The sequence below is a fragment of the Manacus vitellinus genome, unplaced genomic scaffold (genome assembly GCF_001715985.3).
Source record: "Manacus vitellinus isolate BGI_N305 unplaced genomic scaffold, ASM171598v3 scaffold_3_pilon, whole genome shotgun sequence".
Classification (NCBI taxonomy): Eukaryota; Metazoa; Chordata; class Aves; order Passeriformes; family Pipridae; genus Manacus; species Manacus vitellinus.
The window spans coordinates 27,187,076-27,202,263 of NW_021940535.1; the positions used below are offsets into that span (position 1 = coordinate 27,187,076).

The 15,188-nt window shown below is 33.4% G+C and overlaps 1 protein-coding gene across 5 annotated transcripts in view; it reads left to right on the forward strand.

Annotated features, from left to right (window-relative positions):
• Nucleotides 1-15,188, forward strand: part of DGKB (diacylglycerol kinase beta) — a 335,778-nt gene that overhangs the window by 106,610 nt on the left and 213,980 nt on the right. For 3 of the 5 annotated variants that reach the window (XM_018075883.2, XM_018075884.2, XM_018075885.2), the window contains 3 exons: nucleotides 519-617; nucleotides 8,186-8,218; nucleotides 11,867-11,983. In XM_018075883.2, the coding sequence (XP_017931372.1) occupies nucleotides 519-617; nucleotides 8,186-8,218; nucleotides 11,867-11,983 (249 nt within the window). The remainder of the gene's footprint in view (nucleotides 1-518; nucleotides 618-8,185; nucleotides 8,219-11,866; nucleotides 11,984-15,188) is intronic. The other 2 variants (XM_018075886.2, XM_018075887.2) reach the window with 1 other exon arrangement.

Here is a 15,188-nt window from a genome sequence, read left to right on the forward strand (position 1 = left end):
GGAAGCCTGAACGTTGATTCTACCCAGACCAAAATTTACCCAATGGAGCTTAAAGCTCTTAGATATTCCTGTGTTATTCTCTTATATTTGAATGGGTAGTGACTATCAGCGTCAGGTAGGAAACGCAGTTACATCAAAGGCTGCCTTGAATTACTTACTGGTAGTAGAGCAGAAGTTCCTGCTTCAATGCAAGGAGCTCTATTCTGAAATGAATGTTTTGATCACTGATAACACTATGCTGATGTTACTGTACTGCCATGCCCCATTCTTATTTTGTGTGCTGATCCACACATACAATTTCCAAACTGGAAAATACCTTAATCCACCATTCTTTGCTTCAATATAAATTCACTGGTTTTGTCAATCCTAGGAGACTTTCCACTGCAGTGTGTTTCATTTCCTTCTAGTACTCTAGTAATAATTAGGTTAATGAACTCACCTTGTTCTAAGATGCTCATTTGTTTACGCCATAAGTATAAAAGGTTTAAGTTGAATCTTCATTTTCTGTCTTTCTGTAGTTGCATAACAAGTGTGCTTCACATCTGAAACCTGAATGTGACTGTGGACCTTTGAAGGACCATATTTTACCACCCACATCAATCTGCCCAGTAGTATTGGTGAGTTGTCCTTACGTGTATTTCAGTTGTAATCCCCTCTCATATGGAGCATTAAAATGATGCTGGGACTGTCAGCCAGGTATTTGTTACATTCACAGGACTATGTGAACCCTAAACACAGTGTGTAATCCTGGCTGATGCGTTTAGAGGCATGAGCATGTTTTATTCTCTGCATATTGCATTTTCCTTCATGTGAGAATGAATTTTCTGTAGGGCATATTATAACTGAAGCTGACTCAGGTTTTATCACTTATTCAGACTGTACTTACCAGAAACTGTATAGGCAGAACACTTCTACATTTTACATCTTTTATAGATCCAACTTCCCAGAATAATGAAGTTATTCTTATGAGCAGTTTTTGCTTGGGATGCATATTGTATATCTGCAATGCTGAGGTCTCTGATCTAAGCCGGAGGTTACCTAGAATGATGACACTGGTCTTGCAGTAAGCTATGCATCAATATTATGGTATATTTTATTCTGCAATCGTGGACAGTAAATTTCTCTGTCCACAAAAACAATAACTCAATTCAATGAAAATAAAAATGCATGCTATGTGTAGGTTGTCTAGAAAAGAGCTGACCATTTTATCATTAAAAAAGAGCTTGAGAATTAACTTATGTATTCACATACTAAATTGGATATTTTATGCTTATAAAAGTCATAACATCATCATATTCATAGAAGAACAGATGAATGGTCCTCTTTAAATATATTTCATAATAAGAGTAAGAAATGCATGAACTTAAGAGAGAATAATTTTTTGCAGGGAGGAGAAACAAGAAGATATACCTCCTAATCTTAAACCAGTTTCTGATAACTAGGAACCATAATATTTGTGCCTATTGTAAATTAATTATTTTCTGATTAATTCGTTTGGCTGTTTTTAAATCTGCAAATGAATGGATGCTAGACTTTGGGATTATTCCATTGCTCTCAATGAAGGTAAAGCAATGGAAACCTGGTTTTAATATTTACGAAATATTTTTAAATATTTTTAAAAGTCATAAGAGCAGTTTTGTAGTTTGTCTGTATCATATTTTGGTATCATCTGGACAAGCTCTGATTAATAATTGTAAAATATTATTTTAAGTTTGTTGGATGATTACATTCTGCAGTACGTTATTTAATTTTCAGGATTTTAGGTCATACTTTAAAAGTCAGCATTTGGAATCTATGATTTTGTTATTGGGCTGTTTTCATTTTAATGTTATTTATCATTTACCATTGTTATAAATGGAATAAACCTCAGCATGAAATTTCATCTTCAATTATATTGGTGTAACTCCATTTTCTTTTCAGGAGAGGAAGAGGAATAGAGGAATTAAGATTTTTATTCCACAATTGGAGTTTAGTTAAGTTGTTTAGAGGATATGTAAAACCACTCTAGAGTCAAATCACCCTTGAATAGGTTTGTTTTATCTCCAAATTTTGAAGGCATAAGCAGAAGTAAATATGTTTTCCTGTATCAGAATCATATTACTAACAACATAGCACAAGACATGTATTTCAACACAATGTATATTGTTAGGAATGGAAAATGTATTTTTCTGTGATTTAACAGGGACTTAAATTTTTTGTAGTATATTTACTCATTTAGCAGTTTCTTCCAAAAATGCATTACAATCTTGAGTTTACTTATGTTACAAATAGTATCTCAGTGACCTAGCTAATAGAAATTCCTTCCAAAAGTGATTGCTTATTGTGTATATATTATTAGTGTTGATAATTTTTAATTAGTTTCTTCTATTTCCTGTTACGGGGATTCCTTTTGAGAAAGGTAATACTCCAATGTATGTGAACCAGCACTCTCAATAATGACAGCAAAACCAGTGAATATATCTTTTTCAAAATTGTCTAAACATAAGTGTTTGATAATAAAAATTCTGTGTTTAGACATATCAAATCTGATATACCTGACAGTGTAAGGGTCTTTCAACTAAGACACAGATTTAGATTCAATAATCAGATGAGCAATGAAATTCTTGCAATACTACGTTTATGTGAAAGGTAAATAAAAGTAGATAACCACAATGCTTGCCGTACTAGGCTTATCCTTGAGTATTTTGAGGTGTCAGAGAGGAATGTATTTTCTTCTCCCACAGAATAGATTATAGGAGTTGTGGGAAAATAGCAAGATGAAAAATCTTGTATCTTTGATCTCCGAAAACTGTTGGCCCTGCCTACCATCTGTAATTTGGAAGTCCAGATTTCTTCCAGAAAATTGCAGAGTTCATCTCTGCAAGATGCCTTCTCATAAGTTTTCCTTCAAGAGTACAGGCTAAATCCCTCTCATCTTTTCTCTTTTGCAAAACTAAGGACCTTCATACTTTTGCCTTTTTTATCCAACATGTCTCATGTCTCATTTCTTCAGTTCTTGTCAAGTCCAGCCTCAATGATTTCTACAGAGATAAAGGACTTTTTTCATGAATTGCATTTCACAGCACCATGTGCTATACCAGTGCTGCCAAACTGATCTCTAAACTGCAATTTGTTGTTCAGGTCCATATCATCTCAGTTTTTCCATATCCTAAGTATCCATTAATGTCCAAAATCACTATTTCAACTGTGAAAAATAGATTAAAAAAATACCCTTCCAGATTGTAATATCACAAAGGGTGACACTCCCCTAAACACAGCCATCTCAGTTCAGGTGTCTATTCTCGACTACTCATTTAGGATCTCTTTAGACATAGGAGAGATTTCTCTAAAATAGAGTAATTCCTAATGGCTGGAGAGAGAACCGAGATGCCTGGTCATCTGAAAGTCAGATGGTAAATAAAGGGGCTCCCATCTTCAAAACTGCACAAAATAGAATTTATCAAATGTTATTCTTAAATATGATAAGCATTATCAGCTAAAAATGAAACAACGGGGAAACTCACAGAGTTGATACTGTGTACGTAATGAAAGCATGACATATCTGTCTAGATTCAATGTCTTACAAAGATTTTTAATATCTCACTGCAGCAATTTTAAATGTTTTAGTAAAATGTATCCTGTCAACTTTAAAACTAGTCTGTTTTACTTTTCTGTTTACCATATATAAGGCTTGTTGTATGGTGAAGTTTTTTGTTCAAGTTAAATGAGTTTTGTTATAAACCGTGTGTGCAGATCTCAAGTGATAGTCTTTTAATAGATGTCAGATACACTTTAATGTTACTCTCTTTTATTTCAGTAACATTTTAATTAATTCATACTGATTGAATAAATGTACATTGAGACTTGTTTCCTAATGAGGGCACATTTAGAGGAAAGGTTTTGCATCATTCTGATATCCTGTGGGTAATTATATTCTAATTATATGGTGGGGGGAAAAAGTCTATAACTCAGTGCTGATATTGTTCATTGGACCCAATTAATTATATGCACATAATGAAAGTTCATGATAAGGTTGACTGGCAGTGAGTTTAAAAATCTTTAACTCAATTGAATCCTAGCCTACCAAGAGCTCAGAATTAGATCATAACCAGGTTAAAAACTGGGTATTGGAATGAGATGAGTGAGTAGTGAGGAAAAAAAGATTGGTCTCTGCTCATGATACAGGTTCTCTCCCCCACCCCCTTTATAAGGTAGAAAGGGAAAAATGCATTTTTGCTTTTTCTTTTCATGCCTGCCTTTACTTTGCTCCATTTATTGATGAACACGTAGCATGTTCTAACTCATATTTATGTTTGTAGAAACATAATTAGATTTTCAATTTCCCACCAAAATAGATACAGCCTTGGTTAGTGACGAACCAACCAATAAAAACTTACTATTTAATAGATGTGTAATTATTCCATAATGCATGATGATTTTGATCCTCCTGTTGTTTATGTGAGTTTTACAATAAACTGTTTTTCACTTAATTTCTAACATTGGTTTTGAAAACTATGATTAAAACTACTAATTTTGGAACAAAAAGAAAATTATGGTATAAATTGAAAAACATAAGGTACTCTGCTTACAGTGTGAGCATTACTATGTGGCAATTACTACTGTCTCCGTAGTAACCAGTTTATTTTAAAGGTGGAGGCTCTGATATAATATTGAAGGCAAGAAATTAAAGAAATAAAATTTAAAATCTAGTCCATTTCCTTATGTTTTAATTTTCAACTTGATTGTTTTGCATTCTGGGGAAAATGTGTCATCATGATAAGTTTAAAACAGCTCACATTTTGTTTCTTTCCTCTTGTGAATGAATTTGACTTTTCTTTTGTGTAGTGAAGTTATTGCAACTTTTTAGGTCAAAATCATTTAAGAATAAATTCAATCCGATTCCAGTTTGGTTTTGTTTGTCATTTTATTGTCCAAAAACATAAATGGTCAAAAATCTTTTGTTTATAGCTAGTTCTATTTAGGCGCATAAACCAACGTACACAGCAGATTACAAATGTTTTACCTAGGAAATATGCCTTATGCAACTACTTTATAATCTGTAGTTTCAAATTTTTGTGTAAATATAGCATGTTGACATGCTGGCAAAAAAGTAATACAGAATTAAAGTTGAAAATACTGTTTAAGAATTTTCTTTGACTATTCGGTATTTAGAGATAATACATAGAATAGCTAATGGCAATATTATAATTGCAACATTGTTCAATAGATATTTTTTCGATGTCTGGTAATATGTTTTACTAATACTATTTTTCTGTGAGGTATGTAGATGCTACTCATATGGGAAAGCAGAGTTGTAGAGAGAGAAAAAGGGAATTAGCAGTGGCTGGTTGAAGAATGAGCTTTCTTAATCCCTTTTCCAGTTTTTAATCCTAAAATGATTCTTCTGTTTTTATAATAGTAGAGATCAGTTTTAGCTCAGCTGAATCCAAGCTCAGCACGGAACAGAGAAAGTCAGTGCAGTGCGTAAGCATCTTTACAAGCAACTCAATCTTTTGAAGTTGAGTACTAGCCTTATTCTGGATTTCTGAACAAAGATACTATAGAAAACCTACAGTTCATTGAATATAGTGCTTGGGGTGGGGGGTAGTTGAATTTAAATCTGGTTGTTAAATATTAAATAATGACATAGTGATTGAAACAGATTTAAAAACCAAAACAAACCACTTTTTTCCTTTTCAGTTGTGTATCATATTGCAACGTCAGTTCTCTGAGAATCTAAATCAGACTTGAAATATAATGGTGTGCTTATCTACACTAAGAGCTTTTTCATTTCTTTGAAGTCAGAAGGAAATTAATAATTGCCCTGGAGGAAAATGTATCTTCCTAACTAATTATCTGTTCGACAAACACTGTTCAATGTTAAAATAATAAGATGCTGATAAACTGAAATGGCAGCAATTCAATCATTTTAAGTTATATCTGGTTGCCTGCCCACAACTCATCACTACAGTCTGTCCCTAAGTTTATTCCTTATATTCTCTCCCATTGGAGTTTAACATGGTTTTATTTTCAAAATTCTTTTCCAAAACTTTTATGTTTCTTGGACAGTGTATATAATCAGGTGCTATAGCCCAAGTTCATTTTGAGTTGTAAATCAAGTTAAAAATCTTGGGCCCTGCTGTTGTTGCATGTTGATGCATATATTGAATCAACACAAGATATAAGGCAAGTTCTTTAGACAACTGAATGAACTAAGACCATAATCCTAAATGAGAAAGACTTGATTGTGATTTGATATGTAATTCTTTATTTAGATAAACTAAACAAATGAAACAAAGTATATATATAAAGTTATCACATAGTGGTTTCTTGTTTAGAATAAGGAACAAGTCTTGCAGTCAGCAGTTTTAGAAGGTATTCTTAAATGACGTCTCCATTCCAGCATTGTCTTTTTGCATCTATTTTGGCCACTAGTATTAGGGTCACAAAATGCCACCTTCTGATTGAAGGCATTTTTTTTCTTAGCTGCAAATGTTTCTAACGAGACAGCTCTCAAATGAATTAGAAGTCTTATCTTTCCTTTATAGTATGTACATGTGCAGCTCACTGGACAGTATTTTTGCTAGAGAATTAGTTGATAATCTTGTCCACAGGATGACTTTTTCTGCCTGTGGATGTAGAGCTGAGTATTATGCCACAGCCCTATTAACCTTCAAGACAGTATAATGTGGTGTCCTAATACTGGCCCTTTTAATTAGCATGTACACAGGGTTAAAGCTGGAAATGTGGAGAATTTAAAAAGGAAATTTTCAAAATATTTTAGCACATCTGAATCGCAGTTACTTGGATGTGGTGTCTAATAGATATTGCAGATAGATTGCTCCCCATGGTTTTAGAGTCGTGGTGATGTGGGTTTTTTTTTAGTATTTGGTTATTGCATAACTATGAACAGAAATTGTGTGGAATGGGATTTTTGTAAGCAGGGTCTTGAATGCCATATAAGTTTACAAAATTACAGTCTAGGAGTACTTATTCTAATGTTATTATTATTCTAATGTTATTATTATTCTAATATTAATAACAATCTATTGTTATTATTATTATATCCTTGGAGATTCCCACGTCATTAAACAAAATAGCTCTAAGGAATAATGAAATAACCTTCCTTCAAGTTTCTTAAAAAAGACCTCAAAGCATCAGTTTGGTATTCAAGTCACATATTTAAACTTCCATGGCCTTCATCCTGCAAACATTTGAGAATATCTTTACATGGTATTCTGTTAGTTCCATCTGATCTTCTATGACCAAATTTCCCTGATAAATATCTTTCAAGTTCAAGTTTTGGAGTTCTAAAATAAGATTTTTTTAAAATAACTCTATCAGTTTATTCTTAGTAACACAAAATTTGGTTCTCTCCTTATGCACCCCCATCCCCAAGTAGGGTATATGCTCCATCTGAATGTACATATTATAGAAGAAGTAAATATCATACAGAAGAAATCTCAAGTTTGCAGTAGTTACTTGAAAAACTGTGTAATGTTATTAACCATTCACTAATGACTTTGCAATCCTGTTAAATGCATAAGTAAATTGTAGTTTCATGTTATAAAATAAATGGCTTTAAATCATTTCAGCTGTGTAGGAAATAATCCTGAAAAATAGATTTACAGTTATTGATCAAAAGACAAGGTGATAAAAGGAATTTTTGCTTCATCGTCCCAGCAATGTCAGCAGTTAAAATGTAAAGAGGTAACTATTTAGTAAGCCTTTAGTTACTATTCATCTATTTTTTTCTAACAGCTACAGTAGAGTATGATAGTGTTTTATGTAAAGGAAAAGACTGTACTGCTATAAAAGAAAAGAGTAGTTGTAGCAGGAGGTGGCTTTTTTAATCAAGATTCCTTGATTTGCATGAGGATTCAAAGACTTAAAATATAAAATAAAAAAACTCCCCAGGTAGCAAGTATCACTTTTTGCTATTCAAAAGAATAAAGTCCTCAGGTTTTCTAATATTTTTAGCTGGTGCTAAAATGATCCCACACATACTTTCCAGAATTTAAATTGTTAATATTACAGCCAAAACATTGGGAGAGTATGCCTGTGCAAATGTGTAAAAAAAAAGCACCGTGTATGTTTGTTGTTAAGTACAAACTGCTGAAAGGTAACATTCCTTATGAACATTGTCCATGCCCTTTGCCATCACAGCTGTTCAGTGTTGCAGCCTAACATTCTCTTTTTCCAACAGACGCTTCCCACTTTAGGAGGTTTGCTCCCTGAGGTGCGTAACGGGAGGCATCCATGAACACACGAGTACTAACAGATCGTGATATTGTACATTCTTTTTGCTATGAAGTGCATTTTGGGGCTGAACTGAAAATCTAGATACTACATTCTCTGTTATTATTTGAAAGGCAGTGTCATTTATCAATTATTTTCTTATTTGGATAAATATGAGATATTCGCAAATTGGGTAGTTCTTATCTGACAGCGATCTCTCTGGAGCAATCCTGAATGGTAGAAGCTCCAGTTAAAGGGTATTGCCTGCAAAGTGGGAATTCAAGGGGAGAAAATAAGGCATGAGAGGTGCAAAAACGGGTGGAAAAAATTTTTGTTGTGGTAAGTACAATTTTGAAAGGTATGTGCTCTGACACATACCCAAAGAACAGAAAAGCTTGAATCTTTGAGCCATCAAAATGTACAATACCGTCTAAACTGGTGTATTCTGTATCTCTATCAACCTCATGCATGTCCACTAAACAAAATGGTTCACAGATACAATGATCATTTTGTATGCTTTATTTAGCAAGATATTAAATACAGCACAACTGTTATAGAAACATTTCTCACCTTGAAAGATAAATTTTTGCATTTTATAAAACCATTTTATTACTGAACGACAATTTTTTCTTAATGTTGTTAGAATTTGTAAGCTGTTATCCACAGATGATTTTGTTAAATTGTTCTTTTCTCATTTAAAAATTACATTGTTTAGTTTCTGATACCCTCTGATAGCTTAGTAATGTTATAGTAATATTATAGTTCCCAAAAGTAAGATATTCAAAGTCAGTTTTCTATTCCATATGTAAAACAAAGGGTTTATGCAAGAATATTTAAAATAGATTGTTTTAAGGAAGTGGTAAATCTTTTTGTGTTTCATTAATAGATATATTCATTGGAATTATAATATGCATTATTATGTCATTCAAGCTGTGTCAGATCCTCACCTAGTGTGATACATATAGAAAAATTATAGGATATATAACTCTAGGAAATCTAGAATCTCCTATCAGCTTCTTCAGAAATTTTTCGGAGAGCACTGTTGGTAGAGATGGTGACATTTATTGTGGTATCATACTCATATAAGATGGGTGATACAAAATACTTTATTTGTACTTTCTTCAAAAATCACCAGTGAAGAAAGCAGAGGTTCAATGATAATAAGGTCAGATATCCATCTTTGATTATTTTATTAACACACTAGACAAATCATCAAGATACTTTTTCCTTCATATTGTGTAAGGTACATAGTTTAATCTTGTGTTGTCTTTGTCTGTGAGTCAAGCAATAGTTTTGCTTATGGGACAGGAAATATAAATTGGAGAAGGAATGTTGCATCTATAATAATGCAACAGTCATAGGGCCAACCCAACTGAGGGTATTTGCTGCTATTTGTATCATGCTGGAACAAAAACCCCAATATCCAAAACTTTGCTTTAGGTAATTTTTGCATTTGAGTGATTAAAACCAGCAGGTTTGGGCACTGTTCTCAGCAGTGTATAAATACTTTTCCTCTAAATAACAACATGATATATGCAAGAAGAGTTTTAGTGCTACACTTTATAAATAGACCTCTTTTGAACAATGTTTTTTTTTAACCTCCCTAAATGTATGAGCTCAATGTACTGGATCTATTCCTTTCTGTTACCTTTTCCTTTGAATTGTCACAAATATCTTCTTTACCTTGAGATTTTCCTGAAGTTTTTAAAATTTGCTCTCCATTTCTGATCTTTGTTAGAAATCAGCATTTTTACTAGCTGTTTCTCTGCTTTACTGACATCTGATTTGATTTTTGAAGATGTTACATTATTCATGAACCAGTTTTGTCCACCGTGTAAAATCCTGTTTAACATGGTATACTTACTTTTTATAAGGTAGTGTCTTTTAAGGGTGGTTATTCACAAAGTTGTTTAAAACCCCAAAGGAGCTTCTTAAATATGTAATGAAGTGTAAAGATTCCTTCATACTGAAGTATCTTACTTAATGCCAAGTATCCTTGGCATTAACCAATACCATTGTGCAATAATGATTTGTTTTAGTTCAAAAATGTTACTGTGGGTGCCTCATCATAGTTCTACTTTCTAAATAATCATCAATAAGTAAGAGTTGATGATTTCTTAGGCAGTGATATGTACAGCGTTTGTCTGTGTTTTAAAGGTTAGGGCTGAGGTGAATACCTGTAATTGTTTCTACCATTTTCTCTATATAGAATGAATGATATTGTAGTCTAGACTCTTGGACCTGCTCTTGAACTGATCAAGTTAGTCAAAGCATCCAAGAGCTCAGTTAACTGACCTCCTAGCCATCTCACTGCATACAGGAATTTGTGCAGAGATCTCCTACTTTCATTTTTTCCTGTGGCATAGGTTTGTCAGTTCTTTTATACAAAATGTAATCAGATTGCCACAGCACCTGGCTACCCAAAGCAGCCTGGGCTGACCTGCATCACTATTTGCATCAGGACTAGATTGAGTCTGTGTCAGTCTCCAAACTTAAAGAAACTAAAGATGGTATAAAAATGGTCATGGTTCACATCTGTGTTAAGCTGGGAGTTATTCCCTTCCTGCTCAAGAATCTGTGTCAATGTTTTTTACCAGTAAAAACTGCTCCAGAAAGAGTTTTGTGGATTAATTGTTAGTGCAATCCCTAAGGCATTATCAGAGGTAGCACAGAGATGGGTTTGGCCTGGTATAGAACAATGAACTGCTTACTGAATGCAGTTGCAGGGGGTGCAGAAGAGTCCTTCATGCTACTTTCTAGTGCAGCAGCTTTGTGCCAGCCCATTCCCCTCACTAGTTTAAAGCCTCTTCGCACTTGTGAAGTGAGGAAAGTGGCTGGGGTGCAGTTGGGACTGGGGACATCAATTCTATTTTATAAACATCTGCTGTCTTAATTTATGGTACATTTTTTGGACAATCTAAAAGGACATGCTGGGTACAGTTTATAAATAGAATGAGATACAAAGAACAAGGTTGTTTTTTTTTTTCTATTCAGAGTTTTCTGAAATGGCCTGATAACAGTTGAAAATATGATTACAGCAACATACTTCTGAGCTTTCCTCTTTCAAATAACCATCTCATTCTGCTGTGTATCAGCAGCAAAAGTTGCCAACAGCTTAGAATCTGATGTAGATTCTGTTTTCCTTCTGATACAAAATACATCTTTTATAAAAAACCACTCAGCCAATTGATTATGGTACACTTAGACCAGGTATATTTTGCCAAAGTGGAAAAGTACTTTGGAACATTTAACCTCTGCTAGCAGTTAGGATGAAATTTTGATAAATTACTGATCTCTTATCAATTGCATTGTATGATTTGCTTTCAAGTTTCAGAATGCCACCCTGGTAATGTCAGATTATCTTTTCACATCATTACATTAGTTTGTATTGTGACTACACACTTTTAATCCATCTATTGCCTAGTCATTATGAAATGTCCAGGCACATAGATAGATATTATGTGAAGTGGTCAAACATTGTGTATTAACTTGACTGGGATCTCATTTTCATTAAAGCAGAATCTGACATTACTCACTAGTCAAAAAGCAACTGTGTGGAGGTACAGTCTCAATTACAGTTGTATAAAATACAGTTGTATATATAATGTGTTAAAATGTTCAATTTTCTCCTTTTCTCTTCTTTTTCAAGGAAAGACAGGCAACAGTGAAAAAAGAAAAGAGTTGCCCCCAGCAAATGAACAAACTGGGAGAACGGAGCAAAATGCAAAGAGCAAATTCTGTCACTGTAGATGGACAAGGTCTTCAGGTGTGATTATTGTTATTTTAATTTTAAGCAGATGCTTGTAGGTATGAAGACAATTATAGACTGAGAAATCTTTAAAGTGAAATATACATTCACTCCTCTAATATTTCACTTTTACATATTTTAAAAATGCAGTAGGTAAATTCTTCCATTGATTCAGGAATCCTGTGATGCAAATCTGCTTCTCATGTCAGTGTTAGGATTTCCCAAGAAATTAAGGGGTAGGGAAGACTAAATCACTTCTACTGTAGGATGAAACTGAACTAGTTTGTTTTGGTATCTGTCATACAGTGTTGTGTAAATTTACTTTATGAATCTATGTCTTGATAACTGTTCAGTTTTCTCATTTGGACCTGTTAATTAGTAGATAGAGTAAACTTCAAGGGTGTAATTTGTGTAGGTATTTCTAAGTAGCGTATTTGGCATATTTGCATTAACAGTGGAGAGAAGTAAAGTGTTTTCATTACTAGCAATATCTGTAATAAAAATTGAAGGTTTTCTGCTTGAAAGAAAAACCTGTGTGTGTGTGATGAGCTATTTTAGGGCAGTGACTTACAGGAATGCCAGAAGTTCTGCCTGAACTTCTGAGTACTACTAAGAGTATTTTTGAGTAAAATTAGTGTTTACATGCATGATGCTGCTGCTTCATTTCCTCAGGAATTAAATTATCATCATGATAACAATGTGATAATAATTTAGTATATGTAGTTGTCTGTTATTTCTATCTTTTGATATGTTGAGCTTCAGTGAAAAGATTCCCTTACTATGTAAATTGCTTTATGCATCATAATTATTTCAAGATATACCTTATTGTGTCAGTATAGGAAAGCTTATTTTATTGTTTCATTGTTTTAGGTTAGTGAAACATTCTCGTTATGACAACATAAGGAAAAGAAAAAAACCCCAAACTAACCCCAAACCCAAAAAACAAACCCTAAAATCTATGCAGTCTCATGGCTTCTCCATTGATAGTGTAGTAGGACATTACAGCAATCATATCTATTGCTTTCAAGCTTCTCTACCTGAACTTATCATTCTCACAGGCTTCATTGCCATCCAGATTGCCTGTACCAAACCATGGAGCAAAAAGACCAGAGTATTAATTGACAGAAAGCTCAAGTTCTAATCAGGCACAGTGTGACTAATAAATTGGTGCTAAAGAAAATGCATGGAGTGTTCTAACTTTTGGGTGATATACATGCAATTCCATTGAACCAAACTGTTCTGGATAGAGAAACATCTTTACTTATGGGCATAGTTTATTTTCAGCTCTTTTTCAAGTGTCTGTTTTCCACTCATGTTATGCAGTGCCTGGGATGTAGTACTTGGTCTGTTCAAAACAGCAACTCCTAGCATGACTAACTCTTGCACACACAACCTTAAATTATTATTCTCCTTTAAGGTAATTAGGTCACAAGATTTTCTGTAAGTTTGTCACTCTGATCCAAAACTTATGTTCTATATTCTCTCTCCATGATGAATCGAAAGCCTAGGATTCATCGTTGCTTGTGTTTATTATGCTTGAGATGGAGAAAAAGAGAGGGCAGACTAAGATGGTAGAATTATTATTGAATGGATTTGAGGTGGTTTTTGAAGTGCTTGGTATTTTTTTGTAATGAGACATTTGTAATGTAGTACATGATACAGTACTGGTAATCATGGTGATAACATTAGAAATAATTCTGTGAATAATTAGTGATGGCCCTAATTTGCTGATTATACCACAGTCTTTGTTTTTCTCTGTTGGATTAAATTGGTTTTGAGTAACAGGAATTCATCTTAGCCTCAAATACTACATTTTTGATTGGTAATAATATTAAGACCTAATTATTGTGAGGGCTGAGTGGATCTTGAAGGATACCATAGTGAAAGGATGGATCAATGAGAATGTTAGGGTTTTTTTCACTCACAGATTGTATAATTTTGCAACTATTTTCACAAAGATGTAAGGTACCATAAATATCACTGGTAATTAATGTTAGCATTTTTCCCGAAGATGGTCTGGAGAAAAAAATTCTGTATCTGATCAAAGTGTAGTACTCTAATTCTCCCATATCTGGCATGCTACTCTAATACTCTGATTCTGCTGGCATGGTCTCATTTTAATGATTTTCAGTAAGCAAGGATAGTTTTCATAAAACTTAATCAGTGTGTTAATTGCATTTGTTTATGATTTAAGTTCCCAAGGTAACATAGATCTTCATACTACTCCTGTTAGACCTCTGTTTTCAATATGGGAGAAAGTATATATAAACAGTCCACTGCTTATTTCTTTTTCTTTTTACTCTAAGTCACTTGTCCTTTAACTTCATGGAGATTGCCTTTAAATCATGCTAGATTAAGGCTTGACAATGTGCACCAATTTAGTCTAAATCTTTAGTTGCATTTTTATTATATAAAAATACTATATGTTATCTGGAAAAGTAATTTTGAAAATCTGTAAAAAATTAGTTAAAATTTATTTTGAAACCGAGTGGAATACACACTAGTTATTAGTTTTTTGGGTATTTTGATGATTCAAAACCTTCTGCTTGTAATAATATGTTTGAGTCTTGAAATAAAAGATTTAAAATAGAAATAAGTCCATCATTTAGCTTTTGTTGAGAAAAGTATCAAGACCAAACCTTCTTTCCATCAGACAGCAGTGAGCAGATAACTTAGTGGCAGTGGAGGTCTGCACGACTAAAAGACAATTAATCATAGTTAAGCACATTCATCTTGCTTCTTTCTAGCTAACCAGCATAATGATCAGGATTATTATTTCTAATTAGAGGAAGTAATAGATCATGTATAACCTTAGGATGAGTCTCATTAATTAACCTGCGTCCTAAGGGATTTCAGTAGGTATTCCATCTCTGTCACAATGAGCACCATTGGTTTACACTTAGTTCACAGGAACAAACATCATGGGAATTGGCTAAATAACTAAAATTGATTAAAAGAGTAGATAAAAATTAAATATATGACAAACTTCACTGTATTCTGCAATTTGATGTATGTTTCAACATGCAGCACTTTACTGTGCCAGAAGGTGATACTGAGTTGGTTTTATGTTAAGTTTAATTCCACTGGGTTTGTGGAGTTTTCCATTATTTTTGTATGTATTGGAACAAATTTGATTCTATTGTTTGTGAAATCATGAGTGGAGTTGACACACTAGTGCTTAACAATTCCTACTAAAAGAAAAGTGCTTTTAGATGCCTGTAGG